The sequence below is a fragment of the Onychomys torridus genome, chromosome X, assembly GCF_903995425.1.
Source record: "Onychomys torridus chromosome X, mOncTor1.1, whole genome shotgun sequence".
Taxonomy (NCBI): Eukaryota; Metazoa; Chordata; class Mammalia; order Rodentia; family Cricetidae; genus Onychomys; species Onychomys torridus.
In genome coordinates this window covers 60,970,360-60,993,692 of record NC_050466.1, presented here as the reverse complement: position 1 = coordinate 60,993,692, position 23,333 = coordinate 60,970,360, and the positions used below count along the sequence as shown (strand labels likewise).

Below are 23,333 nucleotides of genomic sequence, written 5' to 3'. Positions count from 1 at the left end.
GCAGCTCACAGCCATCTGGAACTCTAGGCCAGAGGATCTGACAACTTCTGTCCTCCAAAGGCACCAAGCAGGCATGTGGTGCACAAATATGCATGCAGTAAAACACTCACATACATACATTTTTTTAAAAAAAGAAAACCAATATGACAATGAGAAAAAGATTCTTGTGATAAACTAAAGGAGGAAGACATCCACACTGAGTTTGCTGTGAGATTGGTAAGCAAACTAGAAAAGATAACTGAAGACTTGGAAAATGAGCTGAAATGAACCAAAAAGGAGCACATCTGGGCATATGTGCAACATATATATGCCTGTTGCTCGGGGAGGTCAGCAGAGGACAGATCCCTTGGAACTGGAGTTACAGATGGTTGTGAGCCTCCATGTGGGTGCTGGGGACCAAACCTGGGTACGCTTTAAGAGTAGCAAATTCTCTTAATGTTGGACTAGACTCTGCTTGACCTGAATGAGATGTCTTATCCTCCCATTACTGTACTTCCCCTCTGGCCCTGACTCAGCCCTCCAGAAGCTGACCTTGAGAAGCCCCTTTCTTTTTGCCAACTCCTTTATCACTTCCCAGAGATTCCAATTGAGTAGAGACTGAGTACCAATGGGAACAACACTTAGGAAAACATGAGCACAAATTCAAAGTGTCTTTGAAAGAATGCTGTGGTGTTATTTTTTTTTAATCTGTAGCAGGTAGGCAAGAGGGACTTTTGTCATTTTAAGAAACCTGAGACCAGTGCGGTAGCATATATGTATAATCCCAGTATTAGGAAAGTGGAGGTAGAAGGACAGGAGTTCAGGGCCATCTTGGGCTACAAGAGATGCTTTTTCTTTTTTTCTTTTTCTTTTTTTTTTTGACACAGGGTTTTCCTGTATAGCAGCTCTGGCTGTCCTGGAACTTATTTTGTAGACCAGGCTGGCCTCAAACTCACAGAGATCCGACTGCCTCTGCCTCCAAAGTGCTGGGATTGATTAAAGGAGTGTGCCACCACTGCTGGGCAAGAGATGCTTTCTTAAAAACCAAAAGCAAACAAATAGCAATAATAACAAAAATCCCTTGTACTTTTTAGCTATCAGCCTTTCATCTTCCCCACTAACCCCAGGCCTAGGTAACTAATCTACTTTCCCTATATACTTTCTCTATATATTTTGGTCTGTTCTGGACATTTTCTACAGATGGGATCCAAGTCTGTGGCCCTTCCTGACTTCTTTCATTTGACATGTATCCCATGCTGCAGCACCTATTAGTACTTCACTCCTAATGACTGAATACTTCTTCACTGCAGATACAAACCACATTTTATTTATCCATTTGCTAATTGATGGGTATTTGAATTATTTCCAATTTTTGGCTATTATGACCAATTCTGTTATAAAAACTAATGCATGTTTTTGTGGAAATGCACTTACATCTCTGCAGAGCATATAGCAAGAAAAGCTGCTAGATCCATAGCCACTTAACTTTTTGAGGAATTGCTGAACTGTTTCCCCAAGCCCACTGTAACATTTGAATTCACCAGCCGTGCATAAGGTTTCTAATTCCTCCATATCCTTGCCGAGTTAATTATCTGTCTTTTTAACTATACCCATCAAGAGTGCTATGATAGTAACTAATTTGTGTTTGCATTTCTCTGAGGATTGAAGATGATTGGCACCTATCTTTTGCTTATTAGGCATTTGTATACCTTCTTTGGAAAAAAAGTTTATTCATGTTTTGTCCATTTTGTAATTTAGTTACTTGTTACTTTTATACTTTATATAAATAGATAGAAGTCCCTTATCAGATATGATTGGTAAATATTTTTACCCACTTCTGATTTTTTTATTGCCCCAATTTGGAGAAAAGGCACAATTTTGCCTATTTCAAAATGTCAAAGGAGATTGAATTAAAAGTTATTTGAGGGCCAATGAGATGACTCAGCGAGGAGAGGGGCTTAATCACAAGCCTCTCTACATAAGTTCAATACTCAGGTCCCACAGGTAAGGAAAGGACTGAATCCTGAGAGAGTTGTCCTCTTACCTCCACATATGTTCTATGCCCACACAGAGAAACATTAAATAAATAAAACTAATTAAAAACATTTCTGGGCTGGGGAGATGGCTCAGCGGTTAAGAGCACTGGTTGTTCTTCCAGAGGTCCTGAGTTCAAATCCCCGTGACCACATGGTAGCTCACAACCATCTATGGTGAGAGCACCGAATCCTAACCACTACACCACCAGGGAATGTCCACAACCATCTATGGTGAGATCTGATGCCTTCTTCTGGTTTGCAGACATACATGCAAGCAGAACACTGTATATATAATAAATAAATCTTAAAAAAAACATTTCTAAGCTGTTCTTGTCAGATGTAGTGATACAGAGTTGTAATCCTAGCACTCAGAAGGCAGAGGCTACAAATTCAGACAGCTTGGTCTACAAAGCAAGGTCCAAGTTAGTCTGGTCTATAGAGCAAAGCCTTGTCTCAAAAACTTGAAAACTAAATGAATATATAAATAAATTTAAGTTATACTAAAAGGCTGAGGAGATGGCTCAGTGGGTAAAGGCCTTGCTGAAAACATGAGGACCTAAGCTAGGAACCCAGCAGCCATGTAAAAAGCTGGGCATGGACACATACCAGTAATCCCAGAGCTGTAGAGAGTGGAGACAGGAGAATCACTGTGGCTTATTGGCTACCAGTTTTAACTTCAGATTGAGTGAGAAACCCCATCTCAAAGAAATAAGGTGGCAGATGATAGAACAGCAGAACATCTCAGTCGCCAGGTGGTGGTGGCTCACACTAATTCCAGCATTCTAGGGGTGGGGTGGAACAGAGCCAGGAGGATCTCTGTGAGTTCAAGGCCAGCTGGTTTACAGAGTTGAGTTCTAGGACAGCCAAGGCTATACAGAAAAACCCTGTCTCAAAAAACCAAAAAAAAAAAGGTACAAAAAAAAGAACATCTCAGTCCTCTGCAGTCCTCTGGCCTAAACACACACACACACACACACACACACACACACACACACACACACACCCATTCATAAGAAAAACTTGGCACAGCTTGTCTAATTTCAGCATTGAGGAGGCAGAGAAAGAAGAATCATAGGACCTTGAGTGGTTGAGGAAGACACCCAACACTGGTCCCTTGCCTCAGGACATGCATGTACACAAATGTGCACATATGTGTTATATATATATCATACACAAAAAGCTATTATTGTTTTCAGATTAATAGTATATAGTAACTCTTAGCATATATAGAAAAGACTATTTAAAGATTAAAGAAAAGCAGTGCATGGTATCACACACTTGTAATTTCAGCACTCAGGAGACAAGACAGATGTCTGTAAGTCTGAGGCCAGCATGGTCTACATAGCAAGTCCCAGGCCAGCCAAGGCTACATGGTGAGACTTGTCTCAAAAAATAATAAAATAAAAGACTGAAGAAGGGCCAAAAACAGACCCAGCAAAGATAGCTCACAAAGTAAAAAGTGCTCATTGCACAAGCCTCACAACCTGAATGTGATCTCTGAACCCACATAAAAGCACAAGGAGACAATCAACTCCACAAAATTATCTTCTGACCTCCCACACACCATGACACATCCACATACATACATACACAAACACAATAATAAAAATATTTTTTAAAAATACCAAAAACCATCACCCAACTCAAAATGGCCAGTGGCATTCAGCATAAAGATGGTACACAGTGCACCTTCACATCTCATGTTTTCCTTTTAATTATATGCTGGATGTGGTGGTTTGAATGGAATGGCCCCTATAATCTCACAGAGATTGGCACTATCAGGAGGTGTGTCTTTGTTGCAGTGGCCTTAGAGGAAGTGTATCATGTAGGGGTGCACTTGAGGTTTACTATGCTCAGGATACCGCCCAGTGTCTCAGTCGACTTCCTGTTGCCTGAAAGATGTAGGACCCTCAGCCACTCCTCCAGCACATCTGCCTGCATGTTACCACGCTCTCCACCATGATGATAATGGACTGAACCTCTGAAACTGTAAGGGAGCCACCTCAATTAAATGTTTTCATTTATAAGAGTTGCCGTGGTCATGGGGTCTCTTCATAGCAATAGAAACCCTAACTAAAACACTGTCATCCCCTATATAGTTAATACTTTCCATTTTCCAATTTTTTTGTTTTGTCTTGTTTTTTGAGACTGGGTTCTTCGTGTAGTCCTGTCCTGGGACTTGCCCTGTAGACCAGGTTTCATATTCAAAGATCCACTTGCCTCTGCCTCCTGAGTGCCAGGATTAAAGGCATGCACCACCACTGCTCACTAATTTTTCAATCTTTGTAGCTACTTCTACCTCTGAATTCCTGTCATATGTCAAAGGAAGTGCTACTATTGTTTTATCTTTAAATAAGGCAGGATTACTTCTCCCTTCTCTCTAAGTAACTAATTTTAATGGAGTAGGATTGTGGAATTTTTCATATTTGCTAATGGCTTACTTTGGCTCTATAAAAACTTTCTGGTTTTTTTTCTAGTTTTTTAGCCTAGTTTCAGCTAAGGCTGAAGTCAACAAATATTACTGAAACAGCAAGCCCATTTTTCTATTCTACATTTTTACCAGTGTACTTTAAGCTCTATACTGGACTATTATATATAAAGCAAATTTCTAGGCCAACATGTGAATGATTTCCTAGTCCTTGTTTCTTCAAGAGTATTCTGTATAATGTAGTCAATGAAATTTCTTACTCTGGCAGCTGGGGATGTATGTAGCTAAATTTGTAGAAAGCCCTGGGTTCAGTCCCCAGAATCATTTTAAACCTGGCACGATGATTCAGTACATGCCTACAATTCAACACTTGGGAGGTGAAGGCAGAATGATCAGAAGTTCAAAGTTAACCTTGGATACATAAGACCCTATCTTTAAAACAAAAAGGAAACTTACTTTCTTACTATCTCATAAGCATTCTAGGTGTATTTTTTCATATAATCTTTTCTATGAATAATATCTGCAGCAGCTAACACAATGACTATTATAGCCAGGGACCATGGTAATCACTTCCTATTATTAACTAACTTCATCTAAACAAGGTCATGATGAAAGTTTCATCACTTTCTTGCACAGATAAACAAATTGTGGCATGGCAAAGTGTATGGTCAAAGGTTACTCTATATTGCAGGGTGAAGATTTGAACCCTAGCAATTTAAGTTTCTCAGTCCATATTGGTAACCTGAACAACTGACTGCTTTGTAATTATCCTCTATCTACTTTTTTAAAATTTATTTTTATTTTATGTGCATTAGTGTTTTGCCTACTGTGTGAGGGTGTCAGATCTTGGAGTTACAGACAAGTGTGAGCTGCCATGTGGGTGCTAGGAATTGAACCCTGGTCCTCTGGAAGAGCAGTCAGTGCTCTTAACCATTGAGCCATCTCTCCAGCCCCAGTGTCTCCTTTTGGGGGGGGGGCAGGGTCTCATTATGGAGCCCTGCCTAGCCTCAAACTCACAAAGATCAATCTGCACCTGCTTTCTGAGTACTGGGATTACAAGTGTACACCACCACACCCAGCTTCAATGTTTCCTTAAACAGTGACATGTCTTTCTGTGTTGAGACAGAAGAACCAAATGAAATAAAAAGGTTTTTACTTTTAACTGATCAAATGATAATCACTGTATTCTACTGTGTATTAGATTTTGGTGTATATATCTCTACAGTTTTTTATGTGAATTTCTGTTTGTTTTGCCAGCTTTTGTCTTTTGAGACAAGTTTACACTATATATCCCATGCTGGTCTTAAATCTGTTGCAATCCGGGCTAGAGAGATGGCTCAGAGGTTAAGAGCACTGACTGCTCTTCCAGAGGTCCTGAGTTCAATTCCCAGCAACCACATGGTGGCTCCAGAACCATCTGTAATGAGATCTGGTACCCTCTTCTGGCCTGCAGTCATACATGCTGTATACATAATAAATAAATAAATCTTTAAAAAAATCTGTTGCAATCCTCTTGCCTCAGTTTCAATCATGCACCACCACACCTGGCTTATGCCTATATTCAAAGGATAACAAATTAGGAACTAGGGAGGTGTTTCAGTCAGTGAAGTACCTGCTGCATGAGTATGAGGACCTCAGTTCAGATCCCCAGCATCCACATAAAAACAAGAACAGGGATGTGCATCGGTAACCCCAGCCTTAGAGGTAAAGGGTATAGAGAAAAGCAGATCTCTGAGCTTACTGGCCAGACAGCTTTGTCAAATTGAGTAAGGTTCAGGCTAGTCATAATAGCACACACCTTTAATCTCAATACTTGGGAGTTTGAGGCCAGCCTGGTATATACAGTGACTTCCAGGACAGCCAGAGCTACAAAGAGAACATTACCTCTAAATAAATAAATAAGGTTCAGAGAGTAATCACAGACGATATCTGATGTCAACTTCTTTTGGACACACACAAAAATGATAAATTCTTCATGTCTCAAAATATAAACTTATGACAGGAGACATTTAATTGATATTTTAATCATGAAATACTTCTGAGAGTTCCTAATTATGTAGCACTATTTTCAAATACAGATTACACAAACATTAAAAATGGTGTTACTTCAAACTGGTAGAGAAAACAAATGATTTAGGACATACCCTAAACCATATTGGGAGGGAGTGGGAGGAAGGGGGAAGGGAGACAAAGTGGTATTCTTACACCTGCAGGTAAACCAAAACTGAAACATGAAAAGTGAAAACCACAAACAACCAGGGGTGTGGGTGTGGGTGGCTGGGGAGTGGAGTCAAAGTCACTAAATGGTAACTGAAAAATTCAGACTAACTCAAAAGTCACAGAAGCCCTAATTTTCAAGGGCTTGTGAATAGATATATCACAATTAAAGAACTGAAAATATCCAATAAAAAAAATTTTTTCAACCTCACTTATAATAAAAGAAATATGAATACAAATGTCAGTTGGGCTGGAGAGATGGTTCAATGGTTATGAGTAATTGCTGTTCTTGAAGACCTGGGTGAGGTTCCTAGCACCCACATGGTGCCTCACAATTGCCTATAACTCCAGTTCCAGGAAGTGTCTTTTACTGGCCACCAAGAGCTCCTACAACCACATGGCACACAAACCCACACAGGCACACACACCTATACACAAAAATAATACATTTTTAAATGCCAAAAAATGGGTCTGCAAGATCTATCAGTGGATAAAAGTTCTTGTTACATAAGCCTAATAACCTGAGTTCAATCCCTAGAACCCATGGTAGAAGAGAACCAACTCTCCAAAATTCTCTGATCACCACACATGTACCAATATTCCCACATGCATATACAACAATACATTCATTTTAAAATTTAAATTCTAATCAGTGGAGCAGTGGTGGCACACTCCTTTAGGCAGAGGCAGGTGGAGCTCTGTGAGTTCAAGGCCAGCTTGGTCTACACAGTGAACTCCAGGACAGCCAGGACCACACAGAGAAACCTTATCTCAAAAAACAAACGAACACAAAAGGAAAACAACAAAAAACCCACCCCACTCCACCACCCCCCAAAAAACTAATTAAAATAAGGTATCATCTTTTACCTACCTATTTGTTTGTTTTTCAAGACAGGATTTCTCTGTGTAGCCCTGGCTATCCTGGACTTGCTCTGTAGACCAGGATGGCCTCAAATGCAAAGGTCTGCTTGCCTCTGGGACTAAAGGCGTGCGGCACTACACCCAGCTATTACCTACCAAAATTTAAAAATTAAAAAATAAATAAATAAAACAACACAACAAACCCCAATGTGCCCAAATAGGCCAATCAGTATAATATCAAAAGATCAAAACTAGTAGTTCTGAGGTTTGCAGAGGTAAACAATCTCTATCAACATTTGAATACACATTTGCTTTCACTTAGCAATTCTGCTTGATTTACTATCCAGGCATTCTCACTTGAATACAAAAGGTTATTCACCAAACCACTATTTTGTACACTGAAAAATCTGGAACCAATCTTAAAATGGGCTAAATAAGTAATGACAATCCATACAAAAGAATACCACTGTTCAAAATAAGATTTGAGGGCCAGTGAGATAGCACAGTGGGTAAGGGCACTTGTTACTAAGCCTAACAACTTGAGTTTGATGGTCCCTGGGACGTGGTGGAAGAGAACCAATTCTTCTAAGTTGTCCTCTGACCTCCATATGTGTACTGTCTCACACACACACACACACACACACACACACACACACACACTCACTCTCTCTCTCTCTCACTCTCTCTCACACACGTAAAATTATTTTAAATTCTCCTTAAAAAAAAAAAAAAAAAACCACCCAGTAAGTCTCCAAAATAATTTGAACACCCTTGCAAAAAGAATCAGGTAGATTCCATATCCACTCTCCAAGGTTAATCAAATAGGAAACAAATAAATAGGGCAAACATCCAGTACTGGATGAATACACTGGTATAAATTAAAAACTAGGAGTCAGACATTGTGTAGCATACCTGTAATCCCAGCACTAGGGAGGAGGCGGCAGTAGGTGATTGAGAATTCCAAGAAACTTTTGTTGCTGTGGGATATACCTAATAATATTTACCATATTATAAATTACAAGAGAAAAAATTAAAAATAAAGCCAATTCATTTAAAAGGGAACTTATTTTTTGCCAATTACTTGCTGTATACAAACCAAAACAAAACTTTAGTAGCTTGAATATTTATGATCTCAATTTCCATAGTTTGGCAATCTAGGTGTGCCTTGACAAGGTCCCACAGGCTGAAATTATCTAAAGCCTTGACTGGGAAGGATTCATTTCCTAGCTTACTCTTAGAGTTCAATTCTGTATGGGCCATTGGATTGAGGCCTCAGTTCCTCATGAGCTGTTGGCCAAAGGCCTTCTTTGGTTTTTTGCCATATAGGTCTTTCTGTCAGCCTCTTAAAACATGATAGCTAGCTTCTTTAGAATGAGCCAAGGAGCACCAATGTGAGAGAGGAGACAAAAGGCAGTCTTGGAATCATAGATGTGACATTCCTCCGGGTGGTGGTGCACGCCTTTAATCCCAGCACTCGGGAGGCAGAGCCAGGCGGATCTCTGTGAGTTCGAGGCCAGCCTGGGCTACCAAATGAGTTCCAGGAAAGGTACAAAGCTACACAGAGAAACCCTGTCTTGAAAAACTAAAAAAAAAAAAAAAAAAAAAAAAAAAGTGACATTTCTTCAGTTTCCCACTCTGCCCTCTCTTGACAGAGTCTTTCTACCTTATAAAGGTTGGACTCAAATTGCCAAATTGCTGGGCTCAAATGATCCTCTTAAAAAAAAAAAAAAAGCAGTTGTTTTTCCAAACTAAAAAAGAGCAATTTTTCTTCCTTTCTGTTTTTTTTTGGGGGGGGGAATCATTTTATTACATTTTATTTGTTTGTGTCTCCAGCCAACTTTTTTATCCTCAAGAAATGTGTTAAGAGAGTACCAGAGCCAAGCATGGCAACATGTGAAATCTCAGCAGCTGGGAGATGAATGCAGGAGGATCAGTAGTTCAAGGTCATCCTCTGCTATGCAGCAAAGTTAACACTAGCCTAAGCTCCATAAGATTCTGAAAAAACAGGTTGGGGAGACCCCAAGATACATGGAATATAGAAAATGGTTGTTGAGCCCTAAAAGCCCAAGCTCTAAATGTATCACTCACCACTGTTTATGTGGCCATGAGGAGGTCAACTTCTCAATTTCCTTACCTGTATAGTGTGGATATACAATACCTTCCTTCTATTAGTTACAAGATCACATATAATGAATATGCATAACTGCTCCACAGTAGAACTGTGCTGCTCTTTACAGAGGATCCCGGTTTGATTCCCAGCACCCACATGGCAGCTCATAAATATTAACTCCAGTTCCAAAGGCCCACTACTGGCCTCTGAGGGCACCAGGCACAGATACACATGAAAAACAATAAATCAATAAGTAAGTAAATAAACAAATGAAGCTGGGCATGGTGGTATACACCTTTAATCCCAGCACTGAAGAGGCAGAGGCAGGTGAATCTCTGAGTTTGAGGCTAGCCTACATAGTGAAACCCTGTCTCAACCTCCCCCTCCCAATAATAAAAAATAACTTTTTAAAGAATATTTGAGTAAAGGATATTTTACAAAAAGCCTATCTGGAACTTGTAGAATGGTCCAGTGGGTATAGGCACTTGTCTCAAAGGCTAACAATCTGAGTTTGATCTCTGGAATACTTACAAAAGTGGAAAGAACCAACTCTACAAGCTGTCCTATGCCATCCACACTCAAGACATGGCGAAAATTACCTGCACACATGCACACACACCACAGACCCACAATAAGTTTTTAAAAAACATATATTTTCACTTTTTTTGTTTGTTTTTTGAGACAGGGTTTCTTTTTGTGTAGCTTTGGCTGTCCTGGAACTAGCTCTGTAGACCAGGCTGGCCTTGAACTCACAGAGATCTGCTTGCCTGTGTGCCACCACTGCCTGGCCACATACTCTCACTTTTAACATAGCCAGTCCAAACAATCCTTAGAGAAATGTTCTTGTTTAAATAGAGTGTAGTCACTCACAGCACTTGGGAAGCTAAAGCAGGGCTGCCACAAAATTAACATAAACCAGGGTACATATTGAATTTATGGACAGCCTGGGCTAGTGTGGGACCTTGTCCCAACAAAAGGGAGAAGGTGCCATGGGAGGGGGCAGAAGAAGAAAAGGTGTTTCTAAACTACTGCCTATCTTTCTCACCATTCTACTTTGGCTTTTCTATGAATAAAGAAGACAGATGAAAATGTGTTACAAGTAATTATTATTCATAGAGGGAATAATAAAGGTCATTTTGTAGAAATTTTGGAAACACAACATAGAAATCAACACTCAAAACAATAAATTCAGCTGGGAGGTAGAGGCACTTGCCTCTAATCTCAGCACTCGGGAGGCAGAGGCAGGAGGATCTCTGTGAGTTCGAGGCCAGCCTGGTCTACAGAGTGAGTTCCAAGACCAAGGTCTACACAGAGAGAACCTGTCCTAAAACAAACAAAAACCCAATAAATTCTAATAAAAATTATTTTGACAACATAGTACAACACTGATCATTTTATGTGCCTTTTTCACAACTAATAAAATTTAAGTAGTTGCAAGTGAAAACAGAATTTCAATGAGGAAATAAACTGAATTGTTAAAATATATTGTCTTATGTATGCATGTGTATATATATATATATATATATATATATATATATATATATATATATATATATCCAAGTGTGAGTGTATTTTTTGTTTTGTTTTGTTTTTTGAGACAGGGTCTCACTATGCAGCTCTGGCTGTCCTAGAATGCACTATGTAGTTAGGCTGGTCTCCAACTCAGAGATCTGCCTGCCTCTGCATTTACCACCACTCCCAGATCAATTGTGAATAAATCTTACTGTTGTGGGGTAAACATTAATACTGTCATTGTGGAAATCAGTTTGAACATTATTTGCACCCTCCACGTTTACTGCTGCTTTATTTACTATAGCAAAAACTTGTAATCAACCTAGTAGTCAAAACCACAGATGACTAGATAATGAAAATTTGGTATATATAAAAGAATAGGGGGTTGGGGATTTAGCTCAGTGGTAGAGCGTGTGCCTAGCAAGCACAAGGCCTTGGGTTCAGTCCTCAGCTCCAAAAAAAATGGAATGTTACCCAGCTCTAAGGAAAAATGAAGTTAAAAAATTTACAGGAAGCCAAGTGTAGTGGTGCATATATCTCTGTGAGTTCGAGGTCAGGTTGAGTATACATAGCCACTTCCAGGACAGCCAGAGCTATATAGTAAGACCCTATTTTAAAAAACAAAAAACATGAAAATGGATGAACTTAGAAAGTACATTAAGGTCACACAATCTCAGAAAGAAAAAAAACTTATGTTCTCTTTCATATGAAGAATGTAGCCAGTTATATATAAACAAATGTACACGAAGAAACAAAAACAAGAAAGGCGAAATATAAGGATGTAAGGACAGACTGAATGCAGGTAATGGACACAAGCTATAAGAGAGGATATAAAGCTAATTGTTCTTCTATTAATTTCTAATAATTATTAATTCTAATAATCCTATTGTGGGCTTTTTGGTTTTGGTGGTTAATAAGTACATAAAATATTTGATACTGAAAGTATAAATTTTGGGTTGGAGAGATGGCTCAGCAGTTAAGAGCAATGGCTGCTCTTCCTGAGGTCCTGAGTTCAATTCCCACCAACTACATGGTGGCCCACAACCATCTGTAATGAGATCTAGTGTTCTCTTCTGGCCTGCAGACAGAACACTGTATACATAAAATAAATCTTAAAAAAAAAAAGAAAGTATAAATTTTACTGTGAAGCTCCCCAGCTTCTGTTTCAAATGCCTATTCTGACTGTGTAGAGGTTTACTTAGGTTTGGTTATTTTAGTGTATGATGATGTTTTTTTATCTATTTGCAAGATTTTTAATGATGAATATATAAAAATGTAAAAATAAAATGAAAAGAAAAAATATTTGAACAAAATTCAGTTAAAACAAAATAGAAATGAGAATGAATTGTTAATATGTTAATAATAATATGAATTGTTAATATTACAGATTATACGTGAAATAAAGAGAATATTTTCAAAAAGTGATACTACCTACTTTGCAGAGCTCAGATATTAAAATGCGTGAACATTCAACGTACCTAACAGTACATGAGATAATTCTTTCCTTTGAAATTTAACTCTCTGAAAATTATAAAATTTGAAAACTACCTATTTGAAAGAAATCTATTATAATGAATCTTGTAAACAATCCCCCCCAAAAAGGGCTGAGAGATATGGGTCCAATGGTATAGCATTCAACTAGTATTCAAAGACACTATGTTCCATCCCTAGAAATGGAGAAAAGTGATCATACAAAAGCAAATACACACTCTATTTTATGTGGATTTGATGTTTCCTATGTAAGACTTCTCCAGTCAAGGCTAATAAACCACATACAAAATGACATATAAGATACCTTCCAGTCAGCTATGCTAATGTGCAACTGCAATCCCAGTATTCTGGCAGCTGAGGTTGAGGGATCACAAGTTTGAGACCAACCTGGGCTAGGATACACAGTGTGACCTTGTCTCAAAAAAAGAAGAAGAGGGGCTGGAGAGGTGGCTCAGAGGTTAAGAGCACTGTTTGCTCTTCTGAAGGTCCTGAGTTCAATCCCTAGCAACCACATGGTGGCTCACAACCACTTGTAATGAGATCTGGTGCCCTCTTCTGGCCTGCAGGGATATGTTTTGACAGAACACTGTATACATAATAAATAAATAAATCTTTAAAAAAAAAAGAAGAAGAGCCGGGCGGTGGTGGCGCACACCTGTAATCCCAGCACTCGGGAGGCAGAGGCAGGTGGATCTCTGTGAGTTCAAGGTCAGCCTGGTCTACAGAGCTAGTCCAGGACAGGCTCCAAAGCTATAGAGAAATCCTGTCTTGAAAAAAAACAAAAAACAAAAAAACAAAAACAAAAATCAAATAACATGAAAAAGTGAAGATGAAGATTACTAAAAGGAAGCACTGCCTGTATCTAGATGTTCTCATTGTAGTTTCTCCTGTAGGACTCCTGGGTTTTTGTTTGTTTGTTTGTTTGTTTGTTTGTTTTAAAAAAAAAGATTGGGGGCCAAAGAGATGGTTCAAAAGTTATGAGCACTTGCTGCTCTTGCAGAAGACCTGTGTTCAGATCCCAGCACCATGTCAGGAGGCTTACAACTGCTTGTAACTATAGTCCAGGGAATTCAATGCTCTCTTCTGGCCTCCACAAGCACCCACCTTCACAGGCACATACCTGCAACCACGTACATAATTAAAAATAATGTTTTAAATGAAACCTTAGCAATAGCTAAAATAATATAACTAGATCACTTTACTTATTAATATCTTTGTCAGAAAAGTGGAAGTTCAACTTGGCAAATAGAGGAAAAAATGAAAATTAAAATGATTCCTTCCTGAACTACAATCTTGCCCAACCCTGACTGCTTTATCATAGATTCTGGGAAGGGAAGAAAATACAAAGCCTAGAAGATGGATTGCAAAATTAACAGCACCCTAAAAGCAAGAGAATCTGATCTTCCATATATTATCCCCTTCAAACCATGTAAAATTTTATATGCCCTGCACTACTGCCAACTGTCGTTTCAACTCATTCTTCACAATAATCCTAATATGGTGTGTATAGCAGCATCCCCACTTTCCAGGTGATGCAACTGAGGCTTGTAGCCTGACATATATGCCCAGGGTTACAAAGCTATTAAGTGGCAGAGAGCCAAGAGTCTTGACTCTAAAACCTATACTATTTATGCACTACTATACTACTTATTACCTCAGTATAGATGAAAGACACTGGGTTCCAGAATTAGCTTCACCCCTTGGGCAAATCACCTGACCTTACCTAGCAGTGTGTCATCAGTAAATAAAAGCAATGATAGCTGCCCAACCTTCCTTACAGCATCTGAGTGATGCTAAGAGTTAATGTATTTGCAAACACATGCTATAAAAATGACAGGATACTACATAAATGTAAGATTTTGGTAAGGTGAATCCAAGTATCATATACTTTTAGCCTTCAAAATGGTTTATAGACCTTAAAACAAGCTTAGTAATAGTCAAAATTTTTAAAGATTTTTATTTTTAATTATGTGTATGTGTGTGGGTATGTACGGGTGTCCATGGAGCCCTAAGGCATTAGAGTTTCCTGAAACTAGAGTTACTGGCAATTGTAAGCCACCTGACATGAGTGCTAGGAATTGAACTCTGGTACTCTGCAAGAGCAGTTGTGCTCTTAATGACTGAAGCATCTCTCCTGCCTCTAGTCAAATCATCTTTTAACATTCCCAAAAGTAAAACTTTTTTTTTTTTTTTAAAAACCTGAGACATTTTAGAAAAGACAAAACTATGGAGACAGTTAAGTGATCAGTTTGGTAAAAAACACTCTAGGCTAAGGTAGGAGGATCAGAATTTTGAGGCCAGTCTGGGCTACACAGTGAAATACTATCTCAAAAAACAACACACCAGAAGCTGGCAAAATGGCTCAGTGGGTAAAGGCACTTGCTGCCAACTTGAGTTTGATTTCTAGGCACTCATATGGTAAATGTTGTCTTCTGACCAACATACATGTACTATGACACTCACTTAAATATCATCCAACTAAAAGAGAAAATCAGTTGTTGCCAGCAGTTGGGAAGAATGACTAGGTGGAGTACATGCTACTCTGGACATGTTATTATATACTTGTCAAAATTTATACATTGTATAACATCACTGAACCCTGTAAACTATGGGCTTAGTTAGTAATAATGTATCTGTGTGGCCTGAACAATTGTAACAAATTGTAGCACATTGCTGCAACATGTAAATAAGGGTATAGGATATGTGTGAGCAGAAATATGAAAACTCTACTTTCTGCTCCATTTTTTAGTAATATTTACAAACTGCTCAAGTATCTTGATTTTATAAAAATGTATTTATTTTTATTTAATGTGCATTGGTGTTTTGCATTGGTTTCAGGTCCCCTGAAAGTGGAGTAACAGACAGTTGTAAGCTGCCATGTGGGTGCTGGAAATTGAACCCCCCGTCCTCTGGAAGAGCAGACAATACTCTTAACCGCTAAGCTATCTCTCCAGCCCCATGTCTTGATAGTTTTAAGATCAATTTTATGAAATAGGAAGCGATGTGAGTAAACTTAATAGTTCTTTTTTTTTTAATGCCCATAATATTTAATATACTGAGTTTCTAAGATCAATGATGTCCAAAAGAATTTTACTCAATGATGACAATGTCTTGGAGCCAGGTATAGTGGCTTATACCTGTAATTCCAGTACTAGGAAAGCTGAGGCTAAGGGATGACTGCAAAATTGAGGCTTGCATGGGCTACATAATGAGTTACAGGTTAACATGGGCTATACAGTGAGACCTTGGCTCACAAAACAAACTAAAAACAGAAACTATACTAGATCTTCTGCAATATGCATAGCCATATTAACTACTAGAATACTTGAAATTTGGCTAGTATAATTGAAACAGAATTCTAAAACTTCATTTAACTTTAACAAATTGAAATTGGGCCCAGTGTTATTCACTGTAATCTCTACTACTCAATCCCTAGTATTAAAAAAAAAAAAATAGCCGGGCGGTGGCGCATACCTGTAATCCCAGCACTTGGGAGGCAGAGGCAGGTGGATCTCTGTGAGTTCAAGACTGCCTGGTCTACAGAGCTAGTCCAGGACAGGCTCCAAAGCTACAGAGAAACCCTGTCTCGAAAAACCAAAAAAAAAATTAAAAATTAAAAAATAAAAATAGCTACATGGTTAGTGCCTATAATACCAGTAGTTTTAAGACAATTCCTTAAAATATCACCTAGAAATACACTGTAAGGTTACCTTTAGAAGAGAAAAGTCACCCCAAGAGTCTATTCAAATGATATCGTTATGAAACCATGCTATAATTAACTGAGCGGGTCAAGAGTGACTAGGCACTTAAGCCCAAGAGTTCAAGGCCAGCCAGATGAGCATAGCAAGATTCTCTTTTTTAAAAAGCAGGTACAGTAATGCCACTTGTATAGCACTTAGGAGGAGAAACTAGACACTGCCTCAGAAAAATAAGTCACTAGGCAGATGATTTGAACCAGGAACCAACAGAGCCCTTCTCCAGTTTTCTTTACTTCAAGTACTACAATATAACCAAACAATAACAAGTCATGTTTTTCAATTCCTCCAATATTTTAAAAATAACTGAATTTGTTTAACATCATTTCTGCTTCCTGAAAAACAAAAGTATAGAGATTAAGTTAGAAAAAAGGAGTATTTTCACAGGTTACTAACATTGAATCAATAAATTGAAGATCATAATGAGAACTAAAAATTAATTTTTACAGACACAAGATGTTCACTTAATTTTGAACTGAAAATTCAAAAAGTAATGTTAATTTCTATTCAATTTTATAGTCAAGAAACCAAAAGGAAGATTCCCAGAAAAGTATAAGCAAAAAAATACAAAATAAGTAAAAATAAGACAATAAACATACAAGACTATTCATATCCAGCTATTAACCAGATCTCTGAACTCAGAGTCATTACCTCTTATCCTCATAGCTTAAAATACTAGTTGATTAAACCTTACTTCCTAATTCAATGACTTTTTGTCCTTATTCCAGTGGCATAAAAGGGAACTTATGTCCTCAATTGCAGTGGCTTTTTATCAGAGCTCTCCCTTGGGGAACCTATGAAATCAAACACTGAGATTGGCTCCCCACCCTCAGGGAATAAATGTCCAAAGTGACAGTGTTGAATCCCCAAAGAAATGCTGGGCCACAGCTTCTTTTCCAGTCCTACAAGCAGTAGATCCTTCTTTTATGAGACAGAATAACTTGAAAATACTTAAAATTTAGAGAAAAGCACTAAAGGGCAGAGTATTTGCTTACAGCTATAATCTCAGCACTCAGGAAACTGAGGCAAGAGAAGAGGATCGTATCAAGTCCAAGGCAAGCCTGGGGTACATAGCCAATTGGGGTTAGCCTGCTACAGGGTGAGAATCCATCTTAAAAAACAAAAAAGTGAGGGAGAAAAGGAACATGCCACAAAAAGCCAATTCTTGACACTGCTCAAATGTAACCCAGACCTTTGTTCTCCCTTTTGAAGTTCATGAATCGCATTAGAAATATATTATTTCGTAACTTCATACAGGAGTGGCTTTTAAGATTAGTCAAATACATAATTAAGTAATATTAAATAGCCCCAGTGGTCAAGCAGGGTGTCCAACAAGTCGAGCGGTTTCGGTATGTTCTCCTGTAAGGAAAAAGGATGGGATTTCCACCTTTTCAGTACCATACACCCCAGTTCTTAGTTCCTGGGACCCGAAAGTCCTGTACCCTATTCGTTGTGCAATCATTGTCAAAACTCCACCCACTGAGCTCCAGAACAAGTGGAATTCTCCCATTCTGAAAGAGATCTTGATTTTCCTGTATCCAGGGAGACACTGAAAACTCCTTGACATGAGTCAAGTAAGGCAAGGGGGAACAAACGGTCCAGCTCTTCTAGATTAAGAAAAGACCAAAACCCAAGCCCAGGAGGCACTCAAGTTTCCACTTACCAAATTAAAAAGAAAAGAAGGAGAGGGTAGCAGCAGGAGTGGGGAGACAGCTATCAGACGATGATGCTCCTTCCCCAGCATCACCTCCTAATCCCCAGCCTCACCTGCAAGGCAGGTCGGTGATGCCCAGAGACCAAGCCCCGGCTGTGGATCCCGGGAGCCCCGCATCGTCCCCGCGTAGCCGCCCGCGCAGTGGCGGGGGGTAGGGCGAGGGGGGGGGAAGGGGGGAATGGGCGAAGCGCAGCCCCAGCTCCCGCGCTGTTATCTTACTGCGCAACAGCCTCAGCTCCGAGGCCGGGGAGCACCCTGCAGCTCGCCCTACGCACCTGCCCGTCACCTAAAGGGCAATCGTGTACCTGGGTGAGCCCCCACGCAACCCACCTCGCTGCCTCCACGGGCAGTGGAGTCCCAGCACACAGTGACCCCACGGGCTGAGAGAACACCTGACGCCTCGGGGCAGCAACGGCCGCACGTGGCTGTCATACCTGGAGCACCCCTGCCTAGCACCCCTTCGCCCTCCCTGCCCGGGGTCCACCCTGCCCTCCCTCAGCCCCCTACCGCTGAGTGCCCCCAAGTCCCAACCATCGTCCTTTCCCACCCGATCCATTTCAGTCCCACACCCCCCACCTGCTCCCAACTATCGTCACTCCTCTGAGGGAAAAGGGCCGGATGTTCGTCCCGTGGCTAAAGGTAAAGGGGGTAACTGAAGAGGTGAACCCCGAAAAAGGTAACCCAATCATCCCTGCGACCCAACCACAACGAAGGCACCCCCTCCACTGACCTTCTGCCTGGGACTGCGTCGCCGTCCGCCCCGTCCGCCCTCAGTAGCCTCCTCAGTACCGCCGCCTCTTCCCCGCGTTGCCTCCTCAACCCGAGTCGCCATGAGGTGACGGCAGCAGCCAAACAAGCGGCTGGACCAGGGGCACGGAACCTCACAGGGGCTTCGGCCCCGCCCCCTTCACACACCAGCCAATCGCATCATGAGAGTCTTCCACGTGACCGGAGGAGGTTGGCTCCTGAGGGAAGGTAGTTTGATGGGGGTGGGGAACGTTGAATTCTGGGCTGGGCTTCTGCTAGGGCCGAAGGGCAGACCGAGGCCGCTGGAGTCTGCGCAGACAGGAAAAGGGAATAGACTACAAGTTCCAGAAGGCAATGCGGCCATAGCGTTCAGCCACGGATCTGAAAAGGGGTGTTCTAGGGGAAAGTACCCGTTGCTCCGCATGTGTAGCCTACTGGGGCTTGTAGTCTCTGAGGGACAATGTCGCGGTGCCGGAAGGTAGTCACTATTATCCTACAAGAAAAGTTTTAAAATATTCCAGAGTTTGAGAAAGAATAGAACCAGAGACGCTTTTTTGTTTCTGCTTTTGTTGCTCTTCTTTAGAATTGAATGAGTATGATTTGTGAATAAGGAACTCTTAACTTCGTTATTTTTGAGATGGGAAGTGTAATCTCAGAATTTGAGACATTGGACACTTGCCCAAAGTACAGTCTCTCAGCTACCAGAGTTCTCACTACGGTTTAACTGACCAGAGTTCCTTTAGGCTGGAGGCCTGTTCACCTTAGCTGAACTGCTCCCGCTTCCAGCACGGTTCTTCACACTTAATCAAAGATTAATTCATGTTGAATGTTTCTTAATTTCTCCACCATACGTTTTACTAATTAAAAATGTCAGCGAACTTGGTTTACTGAAACAGTTATTTTGCTTGAGATGATGGAGAAGGTCCCCCCCACAGATATATTCCCTGTTCCTATCTGACAGAACCAGCTCTTCAGTAGCCTAGCATCTAGAAGTCACAGACTATCACACTGTTTTTTTAATAATTCATTATAAAAATCTGTGAAAATAAAAAAAAATCTGTGAAAATATGATTTTCCTACAATTGATCATAAAACAATGATAGCAGGAGGCAAAATTTAATAACGTGAGTGATAGTAAATTTCAATTGAGCAAGTTCTTAGGGCAAAACAGGGTTGGTTTTGTTATTGATGTTTGTTTGTTTGGTTGGTTGGTTGGTTTTTTGGTTTTTCGAGACAGGGTTTCTCTGTGTAGCTTTGCACCTTTCCTGGAACTCACTTTGTAGACCAGGCTGGCCTCGAACTCACAGAGATCTGCCTGGCTCTGCCTCCCGAGCTTTGTTTTTTTGTGTTTTTTTTTTTCATTTGTTTATTTTATGGTGCTTGTGATCAAACCAAGGATCTCATGCATTCAACCAACCTCTGAACTACACTACAACTCAGTTCAATTGAGGGAATTTTTAATTTTAATTATTACTATTATTTTTTTTAATTTGGGGAAAGTACCATTATTTGGACACTTCAGTCCACGTTTGAGATTTCAAAACAAAAGCATTGCTCAAGATGCAGATGGTAGGTGACAAAGAACCTACAGCCAGACTCTGTATACTGTCTCTCATCTTCTAAAAGGAAAAGTGTCCCAGCAAGACTTAGAATAGTAGTGCAATTGTCCATAGCTTTAAGTGAAAAAAAATACACCATAGTTAAAGTATAGTACCATAGAATAACAGGTAGCTACTAAAGTTACAATTTTTTTTTTAACTTAGGAAAAAAGATCTCATTTATATAGAACAGCATGGTAATATATTTATAACAGATTTCAGAAAAATACTCCTCAGCCTGGCATGATGGTGCAGGTCTTTTAGACCAGTACTCAGGAGATAGAAGCAGGTGCATCTCTGTGAGTTTGAGGCTAGTCTGGCCTACATAGTGAGTTCCAGGCCAGCCAGGACTGCATAGTTTGACTCTGTCTCAAAATAAATAAATAAATAAATAAAAGAAATGTCTGGGCAAGTAGTTGGACGTGCCTTTGGGTGGCAGAGGCATGCAGATCTCTGTGAGTTCCAGGCCAGCCTGGTTACAGAGTGAGTTCTAGGACAGCCAGGGCTACATAGAGAGAGACCCTGTCTCAAAAAACAAAAATAAAAAACAGGAAAAAAAGAAAAGAAAATTACTCCTCAATATGTTAATATTTTTCCTGAGTGGTAAGATTTGGTAGTATTTTTATTTCTTATTTTAGGAACTGAGTGTGCCAAGTAGGCATGGTGACAAATGCCTGATATCCCAGCATTTGGGAGGTAAAGGCAGGAGAATCAGAGATTCAGGCTCATCCTTGGCTACATAGTTAATTCCAGGCCAGACATGGTGGTGCATTCAAGGCTAGCTATACAACCAGAGCTACAACAGTGAGACCCTGTCTCAAACACATGCACACGCACACACGTGTACACACACACATACACACACACACACACACACACACACACACACACACACACACCATACACACATACACATACACAGACAGACTCTCACCCCTCCCATACACACACACTGAAAAAAGAATACACTGTAGCAGAAATGATAATGTAACCTTTAAAGCTACAGGAAAGATAGCTTCTGTCAGGTCTACCTCCTCTCTCCCTGAATCAAACCAAACTGAGTTTTTGTTTGTTTTGTTTTTTTATCTGAGACAAGGTTTCTCTATGTAGCCCTGGCTGTTCTAGAACTCTCTCTGTGGACCAGGCTGGCCTCGAACTCACAGAGCTCCACCTGCTTCTGCCTCCTAAATGCTTGCATTAGAAGTATTTGCCACCCGGCTCCTTCTTTATTTTTGAGATTATATTTTTTTCATTTCATGTGCATTGGTGTTTTGCCTGTCTGTCTGTCTGTCTGTCTGTGTGAGGGTGTCAGATCCTTTGGAAGTGGAGTTACAGACAGTTGTGATCTGGCATGTGGGTATTGGGAATTGAACCTGGGTCCTCTGGAAGAGCAGTCAGTGCTCTTAACTGCTGAGCCATCTCTCCATCCCCTTGCAATTATAATTACAAAATTTTTCCTTCTTTTTCCTCCCTCCAAACCCTCTCATATACCACTTGCCATTCATTCTCCTTCAAATTCATGGCCTCTTTTTTCACTTATGTAGCTAAAGTGGCCTTGGACTGCTAATCTAGTCTACTGAGAGCTCAAATTACAGGCCTAAAATATTGCTTCAGGTCTTTATTTCTAAATCATTTTGTTTGTTTTGAGACAGGTTTTCTCTGTGTAGCCCTGGCTGTCTTGGAACTTTCATTGTAGACCAGACTGGCCTTGAACTCACAGAGATCTGCCTGCCTTTGCCTACTGAGTGCTGGAATTAAAGGTGTGTGCCACCACACCTAGCTTATTTCCAAGTATTTTAAGGGTACTCCATTTTGTCTACATTCCTTTCACCTTCCCTTCAGGAAGTATTTCTTTTAAGCATTGTTCCTGTAAATTTGCTTGACAATAGGGTAAAGGCCACAGGAGCCATGGCTCCTCTTGGTTACAGGCATTCTCTCTAGGGTCACTGAGGGCTGGAGCTATGACCTTGATACATTAGTTGGTCTGTTTATTCTGAGGACCTTGTTTGTTTTGTTTTTCTTCTGGGGGGATCTGGAGAGATGGCTCAGCAGTTAAGAGTGATTAGGTTCCTAGCACCCACATCATGGAGCTCACAACTACCTGTGGCTGCAATTCCAGGACATCAGAAACCCTCTTTTGGCCTCCAAGGGCATACTAACATACAGACACATACTAACATACAGACACACACACACACACACACACACACACACACACACACACTTAAAGTACACATTTAAAAAAAGTATACTTATCATTTGTTTTTGTTTTTTTTTCTTTAATTTTTTTTTCTTTTTAAAGACAGGCTTGCACTATACAGTCCTGGCTGTCTGTCCTGGAACTAGATATATAGACCAGGCTGGTCTCAAACTTAGAGATCAACTTGCCTCTGCCTTCCATGCACTGGTGTTAAAGGCATGTATCACCATACTCACCTAGTTTTGAACTTCTCATGAAATTGAATCAGGCTAGCTGGGTATGTTTGACCACAGATACATATTATATATATTATTCCTATTCTATGGCTAATATGGAACTGTTTTTGTTTGTTTGTTTACTTTTTGTGTCAGGCCTGAGAGCTTGGGTAATGTGTATCTGCCTGGAGGAAAGGAGCAACTTGGATTTTCCCTCCAGGAAAGTGCTCCCTGTAACCGGTATGGTGATTCATGCTTTTAATCCTTAGCATTCTGGAGGCAGAAGCAAGAGCATTGCCCAAAGTTTGAGGGCAGTCTGGTCTTCAAAGTAAGACCCTGTCTTAGAAAAGGAGGAGGAGGAGGAGGAGGAAGAAAGGGAGGGAAGGAGGACCTGAAGAGATAGCTCACTTGATAAAGTGCTTGCCGTGAAAACACATAAACACAAGGGACCTGAGTTTGATCCCTGACAT

At 40.2% G+C, this 23,333-nt stretch overlaps 1 protein-coding gene across 2 annotated transcripts in view; it reads right to left on the bottom strand.

The window, feature by feature from the left end:
- Txlng (taxilin gamma) overlaps window positions 1-18,990 on the bottom strand; it is a 55,282-nt gene extending 36,292 nt beyond the window's left edge. Inside the window, exon 1 of one of the 2 annotated variants that reach the window (XM_036174230.1) lies at window positions 18,834-18,990. In XM_036174230.1, the coding sequence (XP_036030123.1) occupies window positions 18,834-18,935 (102 nt within the window). In that variant the 5' untranslated portion in view covers window positions 18,936-18,990. Of the gene's footprint in view, window positions 1-7,531; window positions 7,554-18,833 lie in introns of those variants that run through there. The other variant, XM_036174231.1, reaches the window with a different exon arrangement.
- Between the last annotated feature and the right edge of the window lie 4,343 nt (window positions 18,991-23,333).